Source organism: Chrysochloris asiatica, unplaced genomic scaffold, assembly GCF_000296735.1.
Source record: "Chrysochloris asiatica unplaced genomic scaffold, ChrAsi1.0 scaffold00271, whole genome shotgun sequence".
Classification (NCBI taxonomy): domain Eukaryota; kingdom Metazoa; phylum Chordata; class Mammalia; order Afrosoricida; family Chrysochloridae; genus Chrysochloris; species Chrysochloris asiatica.
Genome location: NW_006408789.1, coordinates 2,648,253 through 2,674,755, shown reverse-complemented (window position 1 = coordinate 2,674,755; position 26,503 = coordinate 2,648,253). Strand labels below are relative to the sequence as shown.

Genomic DNA, 26,503 nt, shown 5'->3' with positions numbered 1-26,503 from the left:
TTTTTTGCCTTCCACCCCAATACTATCTCTCCCAAAGTCTTACAAGTCATATATTGTTGTTCAATGTCATAGAGTCAGTTCGGACTCCTAGCACCCTGTGTTTAGGCTTTCCAAAGAGCAACTGGTGGGTTTGAACCACCAACTAGTGGCTAGCAGCCCGGTGCCGTTCCTACAGCACCACCCCAGGGCTATAGGCACAGTGAAATACCTCTTTGGCCATTTTCAAAGGCATGTATAGGAAATTGAGTTGTTAACAAACTATAAAGTCCTGGTGAGGCACTGTGTAGGATAAGCACTGAACTGCTAACCGCAAGGTCGGCAATTCAAATCCACCGGCCACTCCTCAGAAGCTTTATAAAAGGCTGCTATGGCACGTTAACTGCAACAGCAACATGGAGATTCGGAATAAATGCGTTCCTCAAGTGGGAGTAGTGTCACCTGCATTGTGGTTTTTGGAAAGTCATGGGGTGTTTTCGATTGTTGCAGTGATTCGGTGGCTTTTACTTACTGTCTTGGGCCAGGGCAGATAGGTTTCTGCAATGAGTGGGACATTCTCACACGTTTACTGGTCACCCAGAATATCTGTAGAGTCCCTGGTGAGGAGTCCTATGCCTGACACCAGATTCTAATAAACCAGGGAAGATACTGATTGTTAATACAGGAAGGGTTGTTGATGCTGTATTTATAAGTGGAAGATTTTTCACTTCCTCCCTCGTTGGAAAGACAAGGCTTGTTGGAACACTGATTTGTAGTCAGCATCATACCAACACACATTCCAGAAACCGTGTGCTTAAGCACTACTGTTGATCCACTGAGGAAGTGGGTGCCTAATATAATCATAATAATGATGTAAGCGCAGTCTTAAAGTTCATCAGAAAACAAAGCAAAATAGAAGACATGCCAGTTACTCTAGGAAAGGGAATAAGTAACTATGGTTACAACAAAAATTGCAGAGATTTTGTTTTGTCCTTTAATTTGGAACATAGTAAGTAGTGACTCCCAAATCTTCAGGACTTTAAAGTTTTGTAATAATGACTTAGAATTATCATGTAGAGAAAAATGAGATCCTATGTCTCTCTCTTCTCTAGTAGAGACTACAGAACATAAACTGAACTCCCTGATGCTGGGCTATAGGCCTGCTACAGGAAAGTTCATGTGAGTATGGCTGCATAGTTTTTAGATGTTAAAACAGAATGTTAAATACAAGAAGAGATGCAGTTCCTGACTTTCAGCTAAAAATGTAGCAATTATCTGTTGAGCAATAGCAATGTTCCCACTATTATGCTGAAATAATAAAGAGACAAAACAAAGTTGTTTGGGGCCTCTAAGAGCATAGAGGCTAGAGTAGGAGATATTCTGGAGAGCTCTTACTCAGATTGTGTGGAGTTTTAAAAAAAAAAAAAGAAACAGGATCCATACCTCATACCTATTGTAAGAAAACACTAACTCAAAATAGATGAGAAATACACAGAGTAGACAGGGATGGGCAACTTGGCCATTGGCTACCCAAAATGGGGAGTGGGGGCTACAAAGGCAAGAAGTGACTGGCTTACAAGCTTTCAAGAGGGAATCTAGATCCAGAGGGCATGGAGGAAGGTAGAATCTCCACTGAGTAGTATCCAGTCTATCTGGGCAGGGCTGATGAAAGGAAATGTGGATAGGTCTCTTGTGATACAATAGTGAATAATTGTTATCAGGACTGATTGTGAGGGTTGGAAATGTAAAGGTAGATGTTTTTTAGTAAAAGGAGGGGAGTGATTAACTTTGCAGTCTAGGAGGGGAGGTCCCTGGGGCCATGAAGGGAGAAGAGCAGAGAATGGGGACCCTACCCAGAGAAGCAGTGACCCCAGAGATGGAGGCAGAGATGATGACGTGGAGAGATGGAGCAACTGGGGACTCTAGACCCAGAGAGGGAAAGGGGCTGTGTGCTGATGACCGAGAGGTGGGGTTGGTTTGTGTTGTATACCCTCTTGTTGGTTGATGATGCATGGAGGAGATTGTAACCATGGCAATGAAATTATATACAATAGATAGGCTGAATGTAAAGCTAATGTTCTCCCATGTAAACTATCATATAATTCACAATAAAACATTTAAAAAAAAAAAATAGATGAGAAAACTAAAAGTTGAACCTAAAGCTATAATGTTCATGGAAGATCACATAGGAACAAATTTGAGGGTCTTAATTTATGGCATAAATATCCTATCAGTGAAAGCTAAACATGTGCACATGACTGAAGATAAATTAGGCAAATGATACCACCTAAAAATTAAATATTTATTTTCATCAAAAGACTACCAAAAGAGTCAATGGAGAACCTTTGGACTGGGGAGAAAATCTTTAACAACAACATATCTGTTACAGGTCTAACCTCTAAAATATATAGAAAACTTCAACACCTTGACAATAAAAAGACAAGCAATCAAATTTGAAAAAAAAAAAGCCAAGGACATGAATAGACACTTCACTAAAGCAGACGTTCAGAAGACTAACAATAGATGAAGAGTTGGTCATTAATCATGTGAGAGATGCAAGCCAAAGTTAGAGACAACAATTATGGCGCTAATCAAGAAAACCGCGAGGTTGTGAGAGGTTAGAACTCTTATAAAACATCTGGTGGGACTGAAAAATGGCACCACCAATATGGAAAGCACTATGGCACTTCTTCACAAAGCTGTGAGGAGAAATACCATATGCCAACAATTTCAGTCATCTGTGCATATCCTAGAGAAATAAGAGCAGTGGTGTGAATCGATTTATGCATACATATATGTTCATGGCAATGTTGTTGAGAATAGCAAAAAGATGGAAACAAACTAATGTTCATCAGTGGATGAATGGATATACAAAATGTGGTCCCTTTGTACAAGGGCATGTTATCCAGAACCATGATGAGCCTAGGAAGCCTCTTACAGCATGGATGACTCTGGAGGAAATATGCTGAGAGAAATAAGGCAGTCCACAAAAAGAGAATTATTGTACGATAAATCTGTAAAAGTCAAAAGTAGTTTTATACACAGAAAGCAGTGTTCTTTGATGGTGAACAGGGATGGGATGGGGAAGAAGGGAGAGTCATTTACTAGATAGTTGTTGTTAAGTTACCATCGAGATGGTTCCAACTTGTAGTGACTCTGTATATGGTTTTAGTGTTTATCCTAAAACATTACACAGGACTCCAAATGGAACTGTTTCTGCCTGGTTTTGAACTAGTGACCTTTTGTGTGTGAAGTGAACATGATAACCACGAAACTACAGCAACCAGCCATGTATCAATTCTGGTGAAGAAACGGTAATACACGACATGAGGGAAATCAGCACAATGTGACCAAGAGAAATGAAGACGTTGGAAGTATGCAAGACTAAAGTAAAGCCACAGTAAATGCTGAGCACATAATCCAAGAAGCTGGATTATATGAAAAAGAATAGGACACCAGAATTGGAGGAAGACTCATTAACAGCCTGTGATATACAGATGACACAACCTTGCTTGCTGAAAGTAAAGATTTGAAACTCGTATTTATAAAGATCAAAGACAACAGCTGTTAGTATTGATTATACTTCAACATAAAAAAAACGAAAATCCTCACAGCTGGAACAGAACAGCAATCGACATGATGAACAAAGAAATGGTTGAAGTTGTTAAGGATTTAACTTTATTTGAATCCACAATCAATTGCCACTAAAGCCATAGTTAAGGATTCAAATGATGTATTACATTGGGCAAATCTGATGCCAAAGGCCTTTTAATAAAAGTGTTAAAGAGTAAGAATGTCAGTTTGAGGATTAAAGTTTGCCTGAACGAACCCATGTTCTTCGGCTGGATTCTCTACAGAAGCCACACAAGCGAAGCTTATTCATGTATATATAAAGAAAGGATTATATCACAAAAATGATACAAACAATTATGGAGGTGGGCAAGTTCCAAGTAGTTGGTGAGATGTCAGTCTTCTGACTCATTAAGCTACAGGACTGAAGAAACAATATCGGCAAGGATTAGATGGTAGCAGGTCCAACAGGCAAGAAGGCAGGCTTCTGATAACTCCCTGGCTCCATAGATGAGAGCAGGCCACTGACTCAAGCTCAGAAAACTAGAGATAGGAGGATGAGCCAGATATAAGATCCAGACCCCGCATGGAACAAACAAGCCTTGTCTGAGTGGCCAGTATATTGGAAGCAGGCCACACCCCCAGGAAGCTTCCCTTCAGTTGATTGGCGCTCATAGCAGACCTTATCATAGAGGTGATAGTAGTATATTAGATCTCATTATGAGAGGGGGACTACATCTTAACTGCAAACCACTGAGATCTTGGCCCAGTCAAGTTGTTAAGAAACCTTAACTATCACAGCATAGTATTTTCATTTGTGAAAGTTGGACAATGATTTAGGAAGACTACAGAAGAATCAAGGGATTTCAATTATGGTGTCTTAGAAGAATATTGAAAGTATCATGGACTGTCGGAAGAACAAACACATCCATCTTGGAAGAAGTGCTGGTGCTGTCAGAGTGCTCCTGAGAGATGAGGGTGGCAAGCCTTTGTCACGAGGGATCAGGCCCCGGATAAGGACATTGAGTCAATAAAGTGCAAGGTCAGCGAAAAGGAGCAAGATCCCCTATGAGATGGATTGATACTCAAATGCTTTTGCTTGTCAGAAGACTTTGCCAAAAGGTAGACATGCCATCCACTGAAGAATACCTTCAGAAACCTAATACCTAACAAGAATTTACTGCATAGATAGATTGATAGATTGATAGATAGATAGATTGATAGATTGATAGATAGATAGACAGTGTGGTGGCTCTGTAGGATAAGCACGGGACTGCAAGCCACTAGGTCAGTGGTTCAAGCCCATCTGCCACTGCATAAGGGACAAATGAGGCGTTTTTGCTCCTACAAAGATTTATAGCTTCAGAAAACCCTACACAGGGTTGCTATTAGTTGAAATTGACATGACAGCACTTAACAGGTAATAACCGGAGTTACTAAGTACCACTGAGTCAGTGCCAGTTCATAGTGACCTTGTATATGGTTTCTGCCAAACTGGTTTCTGTCAGTTTGTCTTGCTGTGGTGGCTGTGGTGATGCTGGAAGCTATGCCACTGGTATTGTAAATACCAGTAGGATAATACCCATGGTGGACAAATTTCAACTGGGTTTCCAGACTAAGACAGACTAGGAAGAAGGAGACATGGACTACTTCTGAATGTTTAGTCACTAAAAACCTTATGAATTGCACTGGAACACTGTCAGCACCAGAGTACTGAATATTGAAAAATGATGAAGAACCCCAGAATATTGACTGATACAGTGCCAGAAGAAGAGCCCCTCAGATTGGAAGGCACTCAAAATAAAACTGAGGAAGAGCTGCCTCCTCAAAGTAGAGCTGACTGTGATGACACAAATGGAGTAAAGCTTTTGGGGCATTTATTTGTTGATGAGGCACAACTCAAAATGAGGAGAAACAGCTGTAAACATCCATTAATAATTAGAACATGAAATATACAAAGTATGAACCTAGGAAAATTGGCAGTTGTCAAAAATGAAATGGAGTACATGAATGTTGATATCCTAGGCATGAGTGAACTGAAATGGACTGATATTGGCCATTTTCAATCTGACAGCCATATAGTTTACTGTGCCAAGAATGACAAATTGAAGAAGAATGGTGTCACATTCATCATCAATAAGAATGTTTCAAGATCTTATGTCTTCAATATTTCTATCTTGAAGCATAATGCTGTCTGTGATACAAATTCACTAGCCACTCCTTGGAAACCTCATGATAAAACTTTGCCAACTACTAAGGCCAATGATGGTGAAATTGAAGAATTCTACCAACTTCTTCAGTCTGAAATTTATCAAACATGCAACCAAGATGATAATTACTGGTACTTAGAATTCAAATGTTGAAAGCAAAGAGGAAGGATCAGTAGTTGAAAAATATGGCCTTGGTAATAGAAATGATGCTGGAGATCACATGATAGAATTTTGCAAGACCAATGACTGATTCATTGCAAATACCATTCTTAAACAACACAAAAGATGACTATACACGTGAACCTCCCCAGATGGAATACACAGAAATCAAATTGACTATCTCTGTAGAAAGAGATGGTAGAAAATCCAGGGGCAGACTATGGAACAGACCATCAATTGCTGACATGCAAAGTTTAGACTGAAGCTGAAGAAAATTAAAACAAGTCCACTAGAGACAAAATTTGACCTCTTACATATCCCACCTGAATCTAGAAATCATTTAAAGAACAGATTTGATGCATCAGACACTAATGACTGAAGGCCAGAAGAGTTTTGGGATGACATCAAAAACATCAGACAGGAAGAAAGCAAAAGGTAATTTAGCATACAAGAAAGAAGAAAAAGACCAAAATGGATATCAGAAGAGACTCTAAAACTTGTTCTCCAGTATAGAAATGCTAAAGTAAATGGAAGAAATGAGAATGTGAAAGAGCTGAACAAAAAATTTCAAAGGGCAGCTCTGGGAGATAATATCAAATATTTTAATGAATTGTGCAAAGACCTGGAGTTAGAAAATGAAAAGGTTTTCTTAAGCTGAAAGAACCAAAGAAAAAATGTAAACTTTGACTTCCAATAATGAAGGGTTCTGTGGGCAAAATCTTGAATGATGCAGAAAGCCTCAAAAGAAAATGGAAGAAATACACAGTCACTGTACCAAAAAGACATGGTTGATGTTCAACCATTTCAAGAGGTAGTATCTGATCAAGAGCCAATGGTACTGAAGAAGTCCAAGGTGTGCTAAAGACATTATTGGCAAAGAACAGGCTCCAGGAATTGGTGGAATACAAATTGAAATCTTTCAACAAACCGATGCAGCACATAGGCACTCCATCATCTATGACAAGACATTGGAAAGACAGCTGTCTCACAAACTGATTGGAAGAGATCCAAATTTGTACCTATTTCAAAGAGAGATAACCCAATGGAATGTGGAAATCATCAGACAATATCATTAAGATCACATGCAAGTAAAATTTTGCTTAAAGATAATTAAAAAATGGCTGCAACAGTACATTGGCAGGGAACTGCCAGAGATTCAAGCTGGTTTCAGATAGGGACATGGAACAAGGGATATCATTGTTGATGTCAGATGGATGTTGGCTGAAAGTACAAAATTCCAGAAAGATGTTTACCTGTGCTTTATTAACTGTGAAAAGGCCTTCAACTGTGTGGATCATGACAAGCTATGGAAACCTTGTTGGGGAGAAATGTTTCAGAACACTTAATTGTGCTTTTGAGGTACCTGTACATAGACCAAGCGGTGGTTGTTTGAACAGAACAAGGGGACACTGAATTGTTTAAAATGAGGAAAGACGACAAGAAAGAAGTATTGTTTCTACCATAGGTATTCAATTTTTAGGTTAAGCAAATAATCTAAGAAGCTGGATTATAGGAAGAAGAATCTGGCATCAGAATTGGAGGAAAGTTCGTTAACAAACTGCAAAATATAGATAATATAGCTTAGCTCGCTGAAAGTGAAGAGGACTGAAAATACTTACCGATGAAGATCAAAGACCACAGCCTTCAGTATGGGTTGGACCTCAACGTAAAGAAAACAAATCTTCACCACTGGACTGATAAACAGCATCATGATAGATGGAGAAAATACTGAAGTTGTCAAAGACTTCGTTTTGCTTGGATCCACTATCAACACTCATGGAAGAAGTAGTCAAGAGATCATGACATATGGCATTAGGCACATTTGCTACACAAGACTTCTTTAAAGTGTTCAAGAACAAAGATGTCACTTTGAGGACTAAAGTGCCCCTGACCCAAGCCATGGTATTTTCAATAGCTTCATAAGCATGTGAAAGTTGTACAGATAATTAGGAAGACTGTAGAAAAATTGATGCATTTGAGTTATGGTGTTAGAGAAGACTATTTTAAAGTACGATGCCTGTTAAAAGAACAAATAAATCTGTGTTGGAAGAAGTACAGCCAGAATGCTCCTTAAAAGTCAGGATGGACAGACTTTGTGTCTCATATTTAGGAGGGACCAATCCCTGGAGAAGGACATCACACTAAGTACAATGTTGGGTCAGTGAAAAAGAGGAAGACCCTAAGGAGATAGATTGGCACAGTGGGGATCAAGCTTAATAACAGTTATGGGGATGGCAGAGGACCAGGCTGGACCAATTCAGCAGCACCTAACAGCAACAACGTAGGTTTTCTGAGCAGTGTTTTGTTGTGTTGTGTATAATGTCCCTATGAGCTGGCCCAGTTCAACACAACAGCACCTAACAGCAACAACGTAGGTTTTCTGGGTAGCGCCTGGGAGGTTTTAACCACCAATATTGTGGTTAGCAGGCCAGTGTTTATCCTGTAGCACCACACCAAGATTTTATATATGTCCAAAAAAACATTTCTCCGAAATTCAAGTGACCACCAAACCCATGAAAAGGAGCTCAATGTGATTATCAGAGAGAAACAAATTAAAACAAAAACCATGTATCATTTCACTCCCACTAGATGGCCTAAGGGCTCCTGGTGTGGCGCTGTTAGATAAGCACTGGACTGCTAACTGCAAGGTTCAAAATAGTTCAAACCCACCAGCCGCTCCTCCGAAATCCTATACAGGGGCGCTATGAGTCAGAACTTAACAACAAACACATCGGTACCCACTCAATGTCTGTGGCACTGTAGGATAATGCTGCTCTGGGCCGCAAGTCAGTTTGAATAGCAAGGTCCACAGTTCAAATCCACCAGCTACTCCCTGGAAACCTTATGGTGTCGTTGTTAAGTTCTGTCCATCAGTTCTCACTCATAGCAACCCCGTATAGGGTTTCTGAGGAGCAGCTGGTCAGCTTGAACCCCCAACAATATGATTTAAATCGACCTTGCTGTCCAGCAACCCTGTAGGACTTTACTCTCCAGAAACCTTATACAGAGTCGTTGTGAGTCAGAACTGACTTGACAACCCCTTAACAACAAACCACAAGGAATCAGAATTGACTCAATGACACTGACAGCAACAGTAAGGATGCCTTTTCAAAAGAGAAAAAACAGAAAACAACTAATGTTGGCGAGAATGTGGGGAAATTGGAACCTGTCTCCATTGTAGGTGTGAACTCAAAATGGCGTCGTCATGGTGGAAAGAAAGCAGTGAGGTGGTACTTCAGGAAAGTAAAAAGAGAATTACCAGAGAACCTAGTCAGTGCACTGCTAGGGAAATATTCACGGGACTTGAAAGCAGCCTCATGAGTGGACATGTGCACACCAGTGTTCACTGCAGCACAATTCCCAGTAGCCAGGCAGTGGAAACAACCTAAATGTCCATCCAGATAAATGTGTAAACAAAATGTGGTCCATGCATACCGGGAACACTACTCCGCTGTAAAAAGAAATGTAAACCAGATACATGCTAGAACCTAAGCGGAGTTGGAGAAGCTCTGCTGAGTGATATAAATCAACCCCAAGGTTCTTTTGACATATGAACCTCACTTATGTAAAAAGATAAGCAAATGTATGGAAACCATAAGTTTTTATCAGTAGTTATCTGGCTGCACTTGTTGAATGTCATAAAGTTGATTCAGACTCCCGAGCAACCCCATATCAGGTTTCTGAGGAGTGGCTGGTGGGTTTGAACTAATGACCTTGTGGTTAGTAGTCCAGTGCTTATCTAAAGCACCCCACCAGTTTCTGGAGGTTAGGAGAAGTGGGGATTTATTTCACAGGGAGCACTGAGCTTCTGTTTATGGTGTTGGGAAATTCACATTGAATAAAGGTTAAGGGTTGTTGTTGTTGTTGTTGTTATGTTCCGTGGAGTCTGTTCCGACTCATAGTGACCCTGTACAGGGTTTCCAAGGCTGTAAATCTTTATGGGAGCAAAAAGCCTCATCTGTCTCCCTCATCTTTTCTCTCCAGCTGGTAGTTTCAAACTGCTGACCTTGCGGTTCGCAGCCCAATTCGTAACCACTACACTACCAGAGCTCCTTAAGGATTATGTAGCCAATTAATGCAATTGCTGTGAATAGCTGTCCAGCTGTCAGGAGCTGGATTGGTAGGAGCTGTGTGGTGGATAGGTGTACACTAATTACAAAATAGAGCAGGTGTTGAGGCTGCTGATAGGTAACCAAACACTTGGTTTGGAAGTTGAGGATAACAGTTTAATGGAACAACCAGTTAATTGGCCCAATATTGTGTAAAGTGTTTTTGTATTACCTCCAAGTTCATTGTGTATTCCTGTTGTGAAGTGCCCTCGGGTCGGTTCTGACCCATAGCAACCCTGAATAGGGTTTCCAAGGAGTGGCTGGTGAGGTTGAACCACTGACCTTGCGGTTCAAATAGGCTTTGCAGTCCATTGCATTAACCCACAGCGCCACCCCAGGACTCTTAAGTTCATTGTGTAGCACCTGAGTATTAAGTGTTTGCAAGTGTCCATCTCAAGTACAGCAATGTGTCTCTCACCACCTGGAGCAACACAGAAAGGAGGGGAGTTGGAAAAGGGGGAGGAAATGGATTGTGTGGCTAATTCCCTCCAAGAACAACTATCTCCTTTCCTGTGAGACAAAAACAACACGATAATAATTATTTTTTTTAATTTAAAAAAACAAAACCATGCACGGTCCTGTCGAAGAGCACAATAACTGGGTGACATCAGATAAGGTGGGGTTGATTGGCAGTTTAGACAGTTATGTGAAGATAGGATAGTACTCGACGAAGGTATGTATGATGAAGTTCTTATTGATGCAAAATCCTCGAGTACTTTTGCGCTGGTTTACATCCCGGGTTGTAGGTTTGCATGCAAGGGAGACTGAGAGTCCCAGAAGATGAGTTTAGGAGAGTTTGTAAAGTTAAATCAGATTTTTTTTTTTTTTTTTTTCAAATGTCAGTCTGAAAAGCCATTTACTTGATTATCTACAGAGCTGTTTCCTTAACTATTGCATTTGTGACTGTATCCCTTATATTATAAACACAGCTTCCATTCATTTCATATTCAATGCAGGAGCTTGTTTATCCCTAAACAAAAATCAATTAAATGGTTGTATTTCCCCAGAAGAAACGTCTTGACTGTTGAATTCTAGTCAACAAGTAGATACCATCTGATTGTAATAAAATAAACTAAGCCCAATGAAATGAAGAACCAAAACATATTCAATTCAATTTAGTTGATGCTCTTGTGATGACTTTTAACAACATAACATAGAGATTTCTCTGCTCACTTAGGACAATTCGTATTTAGAAGGCACATCTCCATATGTATATAGCTTATTCCCATTTTCACTTAGGTTGACTTTTGTTCGAAAGAACTGTGCTATAGATCAGAAAATCAATATTTCCCTCTGCTCTTAGTAGCCACATTTTCATCACTCACAATAGCTAACATTCATTTAAGAAAAGCTTATATGGATGCAATGCCTTAATGATTGGATTCCAGTTTAGATGTTTAGATAACTCACTTGTTTTATTTATGGCATTCATTCTAGCGCTTTGGAGTCTGTGATTCGCCAATGGAATGAATATCTAGAGAGGAAAGACCAGTTGGAGCAGTGGATGGAATCAGTGGATCAAAAAGTTGAGCATCCTTTACAGCTGCAGCCAGGTCTGAAGGAGAAGTTTGCCCTGCTGGACCACTTCCAGTCCATTGTGTCTGAGGCAGAAGATCATGCTGGAGCCTTGCATCACCTAAGTGCCAAATCCAGAGAGCTCTATGAGAAGACTGAGGATGTGTTTTTCAAGGAAACAGCTCAGCAGGAACTGAAAACACAGTTTAATGATATAATAACAGTTGCTAAGGTTAGTGCCTTTTACTGAATAAAAAATTTCAAACCTCAGGTAATGAATGAATGATGAGTTGAATTGTTGGGAAATTCGTTACTCTAAAGCTGTGTGTACATTTCATGAAAGGATATACAGAGATCACTTTTCACCTATGAATGTTCAAACATTTTACACTTTCTCTCTTGGGATTGTTCTTTACGTTATTATTTTCTGTCTTCCTCCCTGGTGACTAGTAGCCAATCCATTTTCGTTCTTGGTAAAGCTTGTGCAGTAAATAGCAGCATTTAGAGTTCTTTGTCTTTTGCTGCCAATTGTAGCAGTGGCAAAGAGTTTGTGCAAAGTAGAATTAAAAGAGCTTTTTGAAGCACCTTCATATTTGTTACATTAAATGCAAGTCTATGTCCTATTCAGTGACAGAAGAGACACTGAAGCTTGTTCTCTAGCATGGAGATGCTAAAGCAAATGAAAGAAATGAGGAGGTACAAGAGTTGAACAGAAAATTTCAAAGACCCGCTAGAAAAGATAAAGTCAAATACTACAACAAAATGTGCAAAGATTTAGAATCAGAAAACCAAAAAGGAGGAACACGCTCAGCATTTCTCAAGCTGGGGGAACTGAAGAAAAAATTCAACCCTTGACTTTCGTTATTGGAGGAATCTCTGGGCAAATTATTGAATGATGCAGAAAGCATCAAGAGAAGATGGAAGGAATACACAGAGTCACTGTAACAAAAGGAAATGGTTGATGTTCAACAGTTTCAAGAGGTACCATGTGATCAAGAGCCAATGACACTGAAGGAAGAAGTCCAAGGTGCATTGACAGAATTGGCAAAGAACAAGGCACCAGGAATTGATGGAATAAAAATTGAAATCGTTCAAGAAAGAGAGGAGGCAGAGGAGATACTCACTCATTTCTGCCAAGAAATTTGGAAGATAACTATCTGGCCGACTGATTGGCAAAGATCCATTAACCCAACAGAATGCGGAAATTATCGGACAATCTCTTTGACATCCCAAGCTTTACTAGAAGTAACACAGAAATGGCTACAATCATACAATGACAGAGAACTTCCAGAGGGTCAAGCCAGATTCAGAAGAGGCCATGGAACAAGGGATATCATTGCTGATGTCCAATGGATCTTGGCTGAAAGCAGAGGATATCAGAAAGATGTTTACCTGTGCTTTATTGACTACACAAAGGCTTTTGATTGTGTGGATCATGACAAGCTATGGATAACATTGTGAAGTTTGGGTATTCTGGAACACTTAATTGTGCTCATTAGGAATCTGTACCTGGACCAAGAGGCAGTTGTTCGAACAGAACATGGGAACACTGCATGGTTTAAAATTAAGAAAGGTATGTGACAGGGTTATATTCTTTCACCATATTTACTCAACCTGTATGCTGAGAAAATAATCTGAGAAGCAGCAGTCAAGAAATCAAACAACATATTGCATTAGGTAAATCTGCTACACAAGACCTTTTTAAAGTGTTGAAGAGCTTGAGGACTAAGGTGTGCCTGATCCAAGTGATGTCAACTTGAGGACTAAGGTGTGCCTGATCCAAGTGATGGTATTTTCAATAACCTCATATGTATGATAAACCTGGACAGTGAATAAGGAAGAGTGTAGAAGAATTGATGCCTTTGATTTATGGTGTTGGAGGAGAATATTGTAAGTGCCATGGGCTGCCAAAATAACCAATAGATCTATTTTGGAAGAAGTGCGGCCAAAGTGCTCCTTGGAGGCCAGGATGGCCAAACTTCATCTCTCATACTTTGGACATATTGTCAGGAGGGACCAGTCACTGGAGAAGGATATCATGTTTGGTAAGGTGGAGGGTCTGAGGAAAAGAGGAAGACCCCAGAGAGATGGATTGACCAAGTGGCAACATCGATGGACTCAAGTGTGTCAACACTGCTGAGGTTGGCCCAGGATCGGGCAGTGTTTTGTTATGCTGTGCGTAAGGTCGCTATGAGTCAGTACCAACTCGATGGCACCTAACAACAACAACAGTGTACTATTCAGATTTTGATTATGTGCAAAAGTTTTGTGTTATTTTTCACAGTCATAAAAACTGCACTTTCCTATCTCTGAAATGTAGCTGCTGTTCAGTGTTCACCAACAGGTTCTGGACCATGCTCATGGTCCACTCTGAGTCAGGCCAACATACAGACTGCCTCATAAAATAGCAAGATTTCTCCCACTTCTCTATCTGAATCTGTACTCTCTTCTGTGATCGCATTGTTATTGTTGTACATTATTTAACAGTGTTAAAGAAAATAGGTGAATGTCCTTTGATTTTTTTCCCCTTTAGTTGGTCTTTTGCACAATCACAATTATTAGAAACCTAGTGGAGTCAGAACTGACTCTATACTGTCCTAAGAGCAGTTGTATACTGTCCTAAGGGGTCACTGTGAGTTGGAATGGACTCTACACCAGTGGGTTTGTTTTACTGACATTATAACTGTTAGCATCTACATTTGTTCATATTCATTTTTATCTCGGTGCTCATTAAGAACTATGAATCAGGAATCAAAAAGACTGAAATTTGAATTCTGGCTTTGCCACTTCTACGACGTGTGGCTTTGGGCGTATTACTTAGCTGTTATAAATTTGAACATCTTTTCTTGTAAAATGATGCAATCATACTATTTACATGACAAGGCTGTTGTGAAGGTTAAATGAGCAAATGCATCTCAAATGCTGAGCAGGATGCCTTATACAAAGCCAACGCAGTTCATTGCCCTGATGGAGGTGGTGCTGACGGTGAGCAGTGAAGTCGGTTCTGACACATACCTGTAGAGGGTTTCCGAGGTTGGAAATCTTTACGGGAGTAGAATGCCACATGTTTCTCCTGTGGAATGGCTGGCAGTTTCGAACTGCTGATTGTGAGATTAGCAGCCTGACTTGTAACCACTACACTACCAGTATTCCGTATTGTTCTGATGGTGACGGTGGTGTGACATGGAGTCGGTTCCGATTCATAGAGAACTTGCATAGGGTTTCCGAGGCTGTAAATCTTTACAGGAGCAGAATGCCTCATCTTTCTCCCACTAAACCACTGACAGTTTCAAACTGCTGACCTTGAGGTTAGCAGGCCTACTCATAACCACTACGCTACCAGAACTCCTTTAGTGTTCTGATAGTAATACTAATTATTATAATAATTAGTATTAAATTGGTTGCTTGTGTGAGATGTTAGCCAATATATTCATTAAGCATATATATTTTATGCTAAAACAAGCTGGGAAGAATGGTTGCTTTCTCAAAGTCCATCAGTCCAATAAAGACTTGATATTTTCTTCTTCAAACATTAAACATAAAGACCATTCAGGATGAAATCTTCTGAGACATACGCGCATCAGGCCATGGTCTTATCTGATTTCATATTCTCAATAACTGACTATTCTGAAAGCAGCTTTTCTTTTTCTGATTTACTAGGAAAAAATGAGGAAAGTGGAAGAGATTGTGAAAGACCATCTAATGTACTTGGATGCGGTCCAGGAATTTACAGATTGGCTTCATTCAGCTGAAGAAGAGCTTCACCGGTGGTCAGATATGTCTGGAGATTCATCAGCTACCCAGAAAAAATTGTCCAAAATTAAGGTCAGATTTTGTTTCATTGGTTTCTGATTGTCCCATACCTGGTATAAAGAGTCCGTAAATGAAAATCTGTCGTATGCACTGTTTCCTTTCTTGGTTGGCTGGTCTTTGTTACCCGACACCTAATTTGAAACCTAAGCCAGATAAAAAAGGAATTCAAAACATACTGCACTTGTGAACCAAATGTAACATTGTCCCTGTCTGCATCTGTACGTTGTCGTTGTGTGCCTGGGAGTTTATTTCTGACTCCTCGTGATCCTCTGAGGCAGATTGGAGATGCCCCTTAGGATTTTCGTGGCTCCTTGGAAACCCTATACAGGGTCGCTTTGAGTTGGAACCAACCTGATGGCACTTCACAACAACAACAACTCTTAACATAAACAGTCTGTCAGGTGGAGCCAGGATGGGTTCTAATGCCCAACCTTTCCACTGGTGCTTAGCCATCATCCCATTAGGGTTCCTTAAGTATGTAAATGTTCTTGTTGCTGCAGTATGAAAGACTAAGAAGTTACACACCAGCTTGGTGGACTGAAAAATCAGGTGGTACTCCCAGCCCAATGGGTAAAGTAACTGAGTTAAGTGCCTTAGAACCAGAACTTGGAAATGAAATCCAAGAGGTTGGGTTCTGCTTTCTTAGACTCTAACACTACCTAGTGGAAGACAGTCCTTTGAAGAATCTCATATTACTGCATGAATAAGGGTAATTGGAAACCTAGAAATCTAAGCCTTCTGAGGCAGCCGCAGATCTTTATGATCTTTTAGTTTATTGTTGGTTGTTTGGATATTAAATTGTACTCATGTTTCCCGTTGTGGAAAATAATGGAAGTTAGTATAAATTAATGTAAATTCTCAGTGATTTTATTTTGTTGTTGTTGTTGTTAAGTGCCATCGAGTCGGGTCCGACCCATAGCGACCCTGTACAGGGTTTCCGAGGGTGTAAATCTTTACGGGAGTAGAAAGCCTCATCTTTCTCCCGCGGAGCGGCTGGTAGTTTCGAACTGCTGACCTTAAGGTTCGCAGCCCGATTCGTAACCACTACGCTACCAGATGAGGTCATTTAGGAAATCAAGTAAAGTAATTGTGCCTGGCTCCAGATTGTGTTCGGATCATTTGTGATCAGGATGTAAAAATTATAAACATAAAATAGTAGCAGTCGTAATTATATTTATTGAGGATTTACAGAGTATATTAAACTCTGTAGGATTTAAATGAGGTAATTTACATAAAGCCAAGTTGTAAGTTCTTATTAGTTCTGATTATTTATAATTCCTCTTTGATTAATTTATTAGTAATATGCAAATGTAGTCACTTATCTATCCATCTATTTAGCCAGGGCTCTTTATCCCTAAATGAACTAGCAAGGAACCCTTGTTTTTGTTGTTATTAAGTACCATCAAGTCAGTTCCAATTCATAGCGACCCTGTATAGGGTTTCCAAGGAGTGACTTGTGGGTTTGAACTGCTGACCTGTGATTAGCAGTCCAGTGCTATCATACAGCACCACACAAGGAGTCCACAAGGAACCCTGGTGGCTGTTAACTGAAAGGTCTGCAGTTTGAATCTACCAGCCTCTCAGCGGGAGAATGATACAACAGTCTTTTTCTGTAAGAATTACAGAACCCAGACACCAAATTCAGAAAGACCCAGAGCTGTATTTATGGTCCAGTGGGTTAATCGTTGGGCTGCTAACTACTACAAGTTGGTGGTTCAAACACACCAGTTGCTCTGTAGGAGAAAGTTGAGTCGGTCTACTCCTCTAAAAATTTACAGTCTTGGAAACCCAAGGAGCAGTTCTAACCTGTCCGGTAGGGTGACTGTGAGGTGGAACCTACTCCATGGCAGTGAGTTCTGCTCATCCTTTAGCTGTGCCTTTGGAAGGTCACTTGATATCTTAAAGACTAAACCTTTTCATTTGTAAAGTAAAAATAATCACAGCATTACCTATCTCATGAAGGAGCTCTGGTAGCGTAGTGGTTACAAATCGGGCTGTGAACCGCAAGGTCAGCAGTTTGAAACTACCAGCTGCTCCACGGGAGAAAGATGAGGCGTTCTGCTCCCGTAAAGATTTACAGCCTCAGAAACCCTATTCAGGGTCGCTATGGGTTGAAACCGACTCAATGGCACTTAACAACAACAACAACACCTATCTCATAGGGTTGTTCTAGAGGCTAAAATACATCATGAGTATAAGGTGTTTAGCTTATGTCTGGTGCATAGAACACCCTCCCCAAGATAACTCAATGTACTTGGTGAATGAGTAACTTAATTGGCTCTATCTGGGTGACAGTGTGGACCAGTCAAGGTGCCCATCAAGTCTTTACAGAGTCAGTAATGACTCTATGTCAGTAATGACACCTATGACAGATAAGTACCTGCAGAGGAGCCGGTGCAGAGAGATGGGAAGATGAGGAGTTCATACGTGAGCAGGTAGAATTTCAACTACCTTGTGGTAATGGCTAACAGGTAATTGAATGTCCAAAGCCTGAATTTCATGTTAGAAAACCAGATTGAAGACACAGAGATGCAAATGATCAACATATAATGTTTAGTTGAAGCCACTGGAATGGATGAAACCAACACTTATACGTAAAGCAAACAGAACAACGGGTACAGGACTGAAAGCTGGATGCTGCTGCTGATGTTGAAAGGCCACAGAAGATAATATTGTTAGAAAGAGAGAAAGCACAGGCGAGATGGGAAGATGTGGAGGGGTAATGGCACCAAGACCCAGTGTGGAGCAGAGAAGGTGGCCACCATTCCAGCCCCAGGAGGAGGCTGCCATGGAGAAGCATTAAAGATTGCCCACTGGTCTTGCCGGTTGGACTGTTGCCCATCACCCTGAGAACTGTTTCCACAGCAAGGTGAGGTGAGAAGCCAGGTGGCACATCTTTAAGAGTGAATGGCAGGTGAGGAAGAGTAGATAGCCAATGTAGACTATTGTCTGAATAGCTGATAGACAAGGAAGGTAATTATTTTACAAGGGCTCTCTCCTTTGCCAAACATTCTTTGTTGAGACATTTCTTATAAAAATGCTTCAACAAAGATGGGAACTATGAGAAGGAGCTGGCAGGAAAAAATTGGAATTTGGGAAGGAGACAGTGAAAGGCCTGGTGAAGGCTGTTTTTTCAAAAGTTCAGATCAGGTCTGAATGTAGGTCGGTTTGTGGGAGAGGCAAGATGTGAAGGGAGAAAAGAAGAACTTTCCCTGTGCTTCAAGACAATCATTGTTGTTGTTAAGTGCTGTGGAGTCGCTTCTGACTCTTAGTGATCCTGTATAGAGTTTCTGAGGAGCAGCTGGTGAGTCTAAACTGCCAACCTTGAAGTTCAAACCGACTTTACAGTCCGGTGCTTATCCTACAGTACCACACCAGGATTCCTCAAGACCTCAATCTCTGAAGTAACAATCACTGAGACAGTTGCTGTGGAGGGTAGGTGCCGTCTAGTTGGTATTGACTCATAGTGACACTGTAGAAAGCAACAGAAAACACTGCCTGCCCAGTCCAATACCATCCTCACGATGATATTTCTTGTGTTAGCTCCCTTTGTTGTAGCCACTGTATCAGTCCATCTTGTGGAGACTCTTCTTTTTAGCTCACCCGCCACTTTACCAAGTATGGTGTTCTTCTCCAGGCATTGGGCCCTCCTGATAACATTTACAAAGTTCAGAAGACGAAGTGTCATTCCCTTTTCCTATAAGGAGCATTCTTGCTGTGTTTATTCCAAGACAGATTGGTTCATTCTTTTGATTGTTGTTGTTGTTGTTAAGTGCCGTAGAGTCAGCTCCGACCCATAGCGACCCTGTATAGGGTTTCCGAGGAGCAGCTGGTGAGCTTGAACCGCCAACCTTGCAGTTCAAACGGCTTTGGAGTCTGGCGCATTAACCCACAGCACCACCCCAGGACTTTAGTCCGTGGTATATTCAGTTTTCTTCACTAAAACCTTAGTTCAAATGCATCAGTTCTTTTCTGGTCTTTTGTATTTTACATGCATATAAGCTGATTGAAAACACCATGGCTTGGGTCAGGGCACCTTAGTCCTTAAAGGGACATTTTTGCTATTTAATACTATTTAAGAAAGTTGAAAACTACACTGATGAGAAAAAGGCTAGAAGAGTTGCACTGAGTTTTTTATTTATTTATTTTTTTGTTTTTTACCATCATGACAATGCACCTGCTTATTCTTTCAAAGTAACAAAAAATCGTATGAGAATTTCTTTGGTAAATCTTACCCCATTCTTTAGTTCTCATCATGCCTCTTCAGATTTCTTTTTGTTAACCCAAACCCAAAGAACATTTAAAAGGAATCCAACTTTAGTTCCTGAGGGATGTCAAAACTCCTGTTTTGATAAGTTGTAAAAGGACCTCTGGTAGCGTAGTGGTTATGAATCGGGCTGCGAACCGCAAGGTCAGCAGTTCAAAACTACCAGCTGCTCCGCGGGATAAATATGAGGCTTAAAAAGATTTACAGCCTTGGAAACCCTGTTCAGGGTCGCTATGAATCAGAACTGACTCCATAGCACATAACAACAACAACAAATTGAGCACAGAATTTTTCAGGGAAAGGTCAGAAAAATGGAAACACTGCTTTTAGAAATACTCAGAAATACTAAGAGCTAGATGGAAGGCATGCTGAGAAACAATAGCTTTACCTTTTGATTTTTTTTGTTTAATAAACTCTATGATTTTGTAGTAGTCATTTTTTAATAATCCTCATACATATCTGTGTGTATATTTTTGGAAGATTTTAAATACTGGATAATAAAATATATGCAGAAGTCAGTTAAAAACACTTTAAAATGATAATGTCCTTATTTAAAATACTGAAACTTTCATGTGGATGAAAACTGGAATCACGTATTTAAGAGTATTTTGAAATTTAATGATAAGCACTGGACTTCGAGCCACAAGGTCCCAGTTCAAGCCCACCAGCCACCCCGAGGGAGAAAACTGAGGCTTTCTGCTGCCACAAAGATTTAAAAGCCTCAGAAAACTTAAAGAGATCACTATGAATTGGAATCGACTCGATGGCATTTAACAACAACTCTCTAAACAAATTTGAAATCATTCATAAAAGCAAATTATAAATAGTTAATGTGACAGTTTCTTTGAAAATTTTTGTCATTTTACTCCATCAAATTGCTAATGATCATTTACACGGGTAAACAAATGAAGGCTTCCTTTCCTGTTGTTGTGTGTTTATTAAGTGCTGACTATGTTAGGATTTCATATAAGTGTGCTTTGGACTTTCATATGAGAGGTTTAAAAAGTTCATGGGACAATTCCATTATCTTTGTGTTTCATTTTTCCATGAACTATTGAAGCCCCCTCGGATAGGTAAATACTTTTCAATGAGCTATACTAAAATATGTCTGCATTCTATATAATTGCAAGAAGATATATTTCTTTTAAGCTGATTCAATGAAAGACTATAATTATATTGCTGGTTAAGATACTTTTATATTGACTAGTTAACATAATGTGTGCTTAACATAATGTGTTAAGCATGTTTCATACTTAAGATCTCGACTTTTTCTTTTTAAATTTTAGTTAACTTTTTGCTTGAAACTGTGTCTCCGTAACAATCATTTTTCCTTTTATTTAATCTAGGAATGAAGTCCTAATTTTTGGTTAATGTTAACATAATCCTGACTTTAGCAAAAGATCTGTAGATACATAAGCACACAGTGATACATCCAGTGAGAGAAAATCCAATAAGAAAATCTCAGAAAGAAATGCCACTGATACCTATTTGACAGAATTTCAATTTTCTCTTGCTTTCCTTTAGAGCATTTGTATGCTTTCAGACTAGAAGTTACGAGTTATATTATTACATTACTGGCAATGAATTTTTTTAAAATAACCCTAATAGTAAGTATAGTCTAAAGGCCACTTTGGCATTTTGATTGCCTATCTTTGAAGTTTTTAGTGACTATCATAATTTTACTGAAGGTTCTGAAGAATTTGAAAGTGTATGATTAGGGCTCATTTTTAGCCTGTTGGTTTCACCGATGGGTGACCTTGAATAGAAGAGTAATGTAAGCCTTCACTTTATGGAAGAAAACGAAAATGGTTCTCCTCTGCTTATTCAGTTCTCCTGCAATTTAGATGGACTATGTGGATTTGCTTCTTTGCAGAGCCAAAACACATGGACAAGCCTTTAAAGCCCTACTGAAGCATTTGCACATAATCGGTGCCTAACTGAGGGTCCCATTTATTGTGTATCTGATGTGGTGGGTCTCCTGGGTTAGGCTATCACAGCTGTCCCTCTCACGCTGACAATTCCCTGCTGTTATGACTTGGTGGTGGGCAGATGAGTAGGTTCTGGTTCCTCTGGTGCTGTTGTGAAAACTTCCTAGCAGGACAGGGTCCTCGTCTGTACACATTTGGAATTTTGCAGCCCAAGTGACTCACAGGCCTCTTGGTTACCATGGTGATATTCCATTGCAGGAGTTGATAGATTCCAGAGAGATTGGTGCAGGCCGCCTGAGCAGAGTGGAGTCGCTGGCTCCGGCTGTAAAACAAGACACAAGTGCCAGGGGGTGTGAGCTCATGGACGCGGAGATGCAGGCCCTGCAGGCCGACTGGAAGCAGTGGGAAGACGGTGTATTCCAGACCAGGAGCAGCCTGGAGAACCTGGCCAGCCAGATGGCCCTGTCCGAGCAGGAGTTCACAGGCCAAGTGGCCCAGCTTGGAGAGGCCCTGGAGCAATTTGGTATCCTTCTCAAGACCTGGTCTCAGGAGTTAGCCCTGCTGGAAGACAAGAACACAGATACAGAGCTCGTGGCCTGTTGGCACAAAGGAAAAGTAAGTTGCCTTCCTGTTTTCCATTGGAGGGGATGCTAAAATTTTTCTAAAAAAAATGATTTGATCTCATTGTTGATGAAAAAGAAAAGACAAATTCCTGACTAACTAAAACCATGTACTTGTTCAGACTTGGCAGACGTAAGTATTTGTCTAATTAAATTTGCAAAGTCTGATCCATTTCCTTTTCTTATAAATCAGACTTTTCGGGGGGTAAAAAATGATGGGACAGGGAAGAAGGAGTGATTATTCACCCAGGAAAGAAGTACCGTTAGCGGAGAAGTTTTAACTCTCCTGCTAATGGGGTAAGAGGCTGCAATATTGAACTCCATTGCAGACTGAAACATGGCCTGCGGGCAGAGACATAAATAGCCAGCAAGTCATAGCTCAGTCTTGGCCAGTTAACTATTTCCAGCTCTAAAATGATTGAATTTATGGCTTTGAAAGGCATGTTTGCCAATCTTCTGTAGTACAACTAATCGTTTTCAACTAGTGGTTTTGTTTTCCTGAGTGTGAATTTGACAGCTGAACTTGAATTATCCCATTTACAGAACTCCTACATCACGCTCACTGGTAGCCTTCCCATTTTTTTGTTTTGTTTTTTTTTCCCACCACTAATGGCAGTTCTTTCAGAATGTAAGAAAGAGAAGCCTGAAAGGGTGGAAACCTCAGTTCCTCTGTCTTTTCTCTTACAGTTAAGTAACATCTTTGAAAGCCATTTTTAATATTTACAGTTTTAGAATGTGCTGAATCACGGATGTCCTTTAAAGGAAGTTTAGTAAACTTGTCTGTTTCTATTTATGTTATATTCATTTCAAAATAGCGCCAGCTTTCGCCACTGAGAAAGTCATATCGTATACGCAGCAATGTCTCGTCTCGTTTTAAATGACGTACTAGAGCAAATACAGTACCCACATGATATTATTATATAGTCATCTTTGTTTGCTATTTTATGTATCATGTTTCTAGATTTTTCTTCTAATGTCTCTTCTAGCCTTTAGGTTTCAAGTTCCAGAATAAAGTAGAACTCAGTTCTGTAAAACAGGGGCAAGGAAGTTGGTAATTGTTCAGTGTGGTTAGTGTTATTCACTCTGAGATTTTAAAAAAAAAAAGTTATACTTTTAGTTTCTTTTTGTTTCTCTTCCTATAATGAGAAAAATAAAATTATAAGAATTATTTGGGTATATCTATATTCTGTTGCTCTTCTGAACTGTTGGTTTTTAGGTTGTTAGTATTAGTGAAAATCACTGGGGAGGCTTACACAAAAATACACGGCAACGCAATAATACATATGGACCTCTATTTGAATGAAGGACTCAAAGCAGAGAGCCCACCACTTAGGGCCCAATGTTTTGACTTCAGGGCCCAGGCTTTTGAATTTAGATTTTTCTCTTATTTCTAGTGATAACAGTTTTCTAAATATGGGGGTAATACTTCAATTACAATGAATGTGTAGGAAAATGTTTACAAGGTAACAGATTTACTAGTGTTCTTCGAAGCATTGGTTTACTATTAGGGAGGCTTTACCATCATCGTCACCATAGCAGACCTTTACAAACCTTTATGTTTAGATCTTTTGTAGCTAATTAGTAGTTCTCAAGGAATCCAGACAAACTTGATGGATGATTTTCCATAAACTATGCAAAATCATGTTGTAAAACCTTTTGCTCCTTGTGTTGGCGATATTAATTTTTCTTAATAAACATTGGGCTATTAGTATTGGAAATACAGCACTTTTCTTAATCCGTCTAACCTCTAAGGAAAGCAAAACGCATTCTAGGATTTAGCTGAAATAGACATATTGGCCCGATGTTCATGTAACAAACCATTCCACTGAAATGCTTTCATTTATGATGAAGACGTGGCTTTTTAAAAAATGTTTTGATCAAGAGCTTTTCATTTTTTATTTCACTCAATTTGTATGTAACTGATTAAAATCTTTCTCTTTATATAATTTTTTTTTGCATGTAGTAATTTTCTTTAGTTCTTGTAATGGTGTTCCTTAAATTAGATTCATTGGTTGCTACTTCAGTGTTTAAAGAGCCCTAGTGGCACTGTAGGTAATCATTGGGATTCTAACTACAAGGTCAGTGATTCAAACCCACCAGCTACTCTTTGGGAGAAAAATGAGGCTGTTTCCGTAAAGATGTAGTTTTGGAACCCTTATATAGGCTCTTTGTGAGTAGAGATCAACTTGATGACACTGAGTTAGGTTTTGGTTTGGTAATTTAGTGTTTGAAGGTTCACAGGGAAATATTTTAGCCATTGTTGTTGTTGTTAAGTGCCTTTGAGTCGCTTCCGACCCATAGCGACCCTGTACAGGGTTTCCGAGGGTGTAAATCCTTACGGGAGTAGAAGGCCTCATCTTTCTCCCGCGGAGCGACTGGTAGTTTCGAACCGCTGACCTTATGGTTCGCAGCCCGATTCGTAACCACTACGCTATTTTAGCCATTAGATATTATTATTTGAAGTTTTTGTTGTAAATTGAATGATCGTTTACAGAGAACATCAGTTTTACATTCATCATTTCATTGCAATGATTACAATCTCTTCTGTGCATCATCATTCAACAATATTTGCTTCTATTCCCTCTTTTTTGTGTGTGCTTTTGGGGGGGTCAGGGGAGTCTACACAAAAGCACTTGGAAATACATAAATCAATAATTTAAACAACCAAAGGGCACATGCTGCAAACCTGCCTTCTGGCTGCCAGCACACAATCTTTCCCTTTCCATGAATCTAGAGTCCTCAGCTGCTCCCTCTCTCCATGTCCCCATGTCTGCCTCCATCTCTGGTGTCGCTACTTCTCTGGATAGGGTGCCACATCCCGCTTGTGCTCTTCTCCCTTGATAGTCCTAGGATCCTCTTTTCCTGGACTGTAAGATTAACAACTTTCCCCTTTTGTTATAAAACTTCTACCTTTATAGTTGTGACCATCGCAATTAGTCATGATAACAATTACTCACTATTGAGTCATAAGAATCTTATCCCCATCTCTTTTCACCAGACCCATCTAGACAAGACGAAAACTATTCAATGGAGAGTCTGCCTTTCCCCACACACTTTAAAACTAAACTCCCTCTTAAAAACTTACAAGCCAGTCACTTCATACCTTTATTGCCCCCCTCTCCCCCAACCCCCTAGGAGTCCTAGTGTGGCACTGTGGATTAATGCACCAGGCTGCACAGCCATTTGAACAACAAGGTCGGTGGTTCAAGTTCACCAGCTGCTCCTTGGAAACCCTATACAGGGTCGCTATGGGTCGGAATCAATTTGACGGCACTTAACAACAACAGCATTTTAGATAGCCAATGTCTAAGTTGCCTGTCCCTATTTACCCTGTATACAGACGAGATAGGAATCTCCTTGATGTGGAGATTCCTTCTCAGTTGGTATTTTGAGCTACTACATCCATAAGTATAGGTCAAGTTTCTCAAATTATAGCAATTTATACTTGTTTCCTATTACATATTATTTTTTACAAATTATTTTGCAAATAAAATACTTCAGTCTTTTGTGCTCAGACACTGAGCTAAATCACAGAGCAGGAAAACCAAGAGAAGTAGGTCCCTGCTCTAAAGAGTATGTAGAAAGGCAAACAAATCCAGGACCCATAGGGACACCCTTTTTTGTATTTGATGAATAGCCTAATTCAGCCCCAGATAAGTGGCTTTCAGAGAACAAGCCCCTCAGTGATGAAAAGTAAAGAGTAGAAAATCCATCCGTTCGGAAGTTGTTGTCTGAGCTGAGTCTTTAAGTGTGAAGACTAATGGACTCAATGAGGTGGAAGGGTGTGGAGCGGCAGAGTTTCTGAGGAGTGAGGAGACACGGGATTGGAAAACAGAGAATGGGCATCAAATTGGGAGCAGAGTGCATCGTTCCAGAAAGAAATCACAAAGGTGTCAGTGAAAGCACTGAGAGGCAGGTATAGAGAGGAAGGAATTGTTCAACCAGCCTAGCATAGACTCGCTTGCCTATCCCTTGGCTGGAGTGAGGCGGGAAATAGGATTGACCCATTTCTGATTTCAGTCTGAAAGGACAGTTACCATGTACTACCATGAGAAATGTACCACAGACCTAGTTTGTGGAGGACATGAGGGTTTTCTATAAATCCAGGCCATGTCTTCAGATATATCACTGAGAGTCATCTATTTGAGTAGCTGCTCATCTTTTTGCCCCCTCCCTCTTTAATTATTGTTGTTGTTTTGCCTTGGCAACACTCCTACCCACATAGTGGCATTTAAACCTTTGGAGTTCATTTTCCTGATGATGTTTTCTATTGGACCCTTGGAGTGGACCAGGAGCTGGGCTGTAAGTGTTCTACGTTCATGAGACGGCCCTATGG

General features: G+C 40.1%; 1 protein-coding gene across 1 annotated transcript in view; it reads left to right on the top strand.

Moving 5' to 3' along the window:
* The window catches only part of SYNE1 (spectrin repeat containing, nuclear envelope 1), a 554,350-nt gene that overhangs the window by 224,621 nt on the left and 303,226 nt on the right, over window positions 1–26,503 (top strand). Inside the window, exons 51-53 of the mRNA XM_006874353.1 lie at window positions 11,462–11,771; window positions 15,200–15,364; window positions 21,806–22,162. Of these exons, the coding sequence (XP_006874415.1) occupies window positions 11,462–11,771; window positions 15,200–15,364; window positions 21,806–22,162 (832 nt within the window). The remainder of the gene's footprint in view (window positions 1–11,461; window positions 11,772–15,199; window positions 15,365–21,805; window positions 22,163–26,503) is intronic.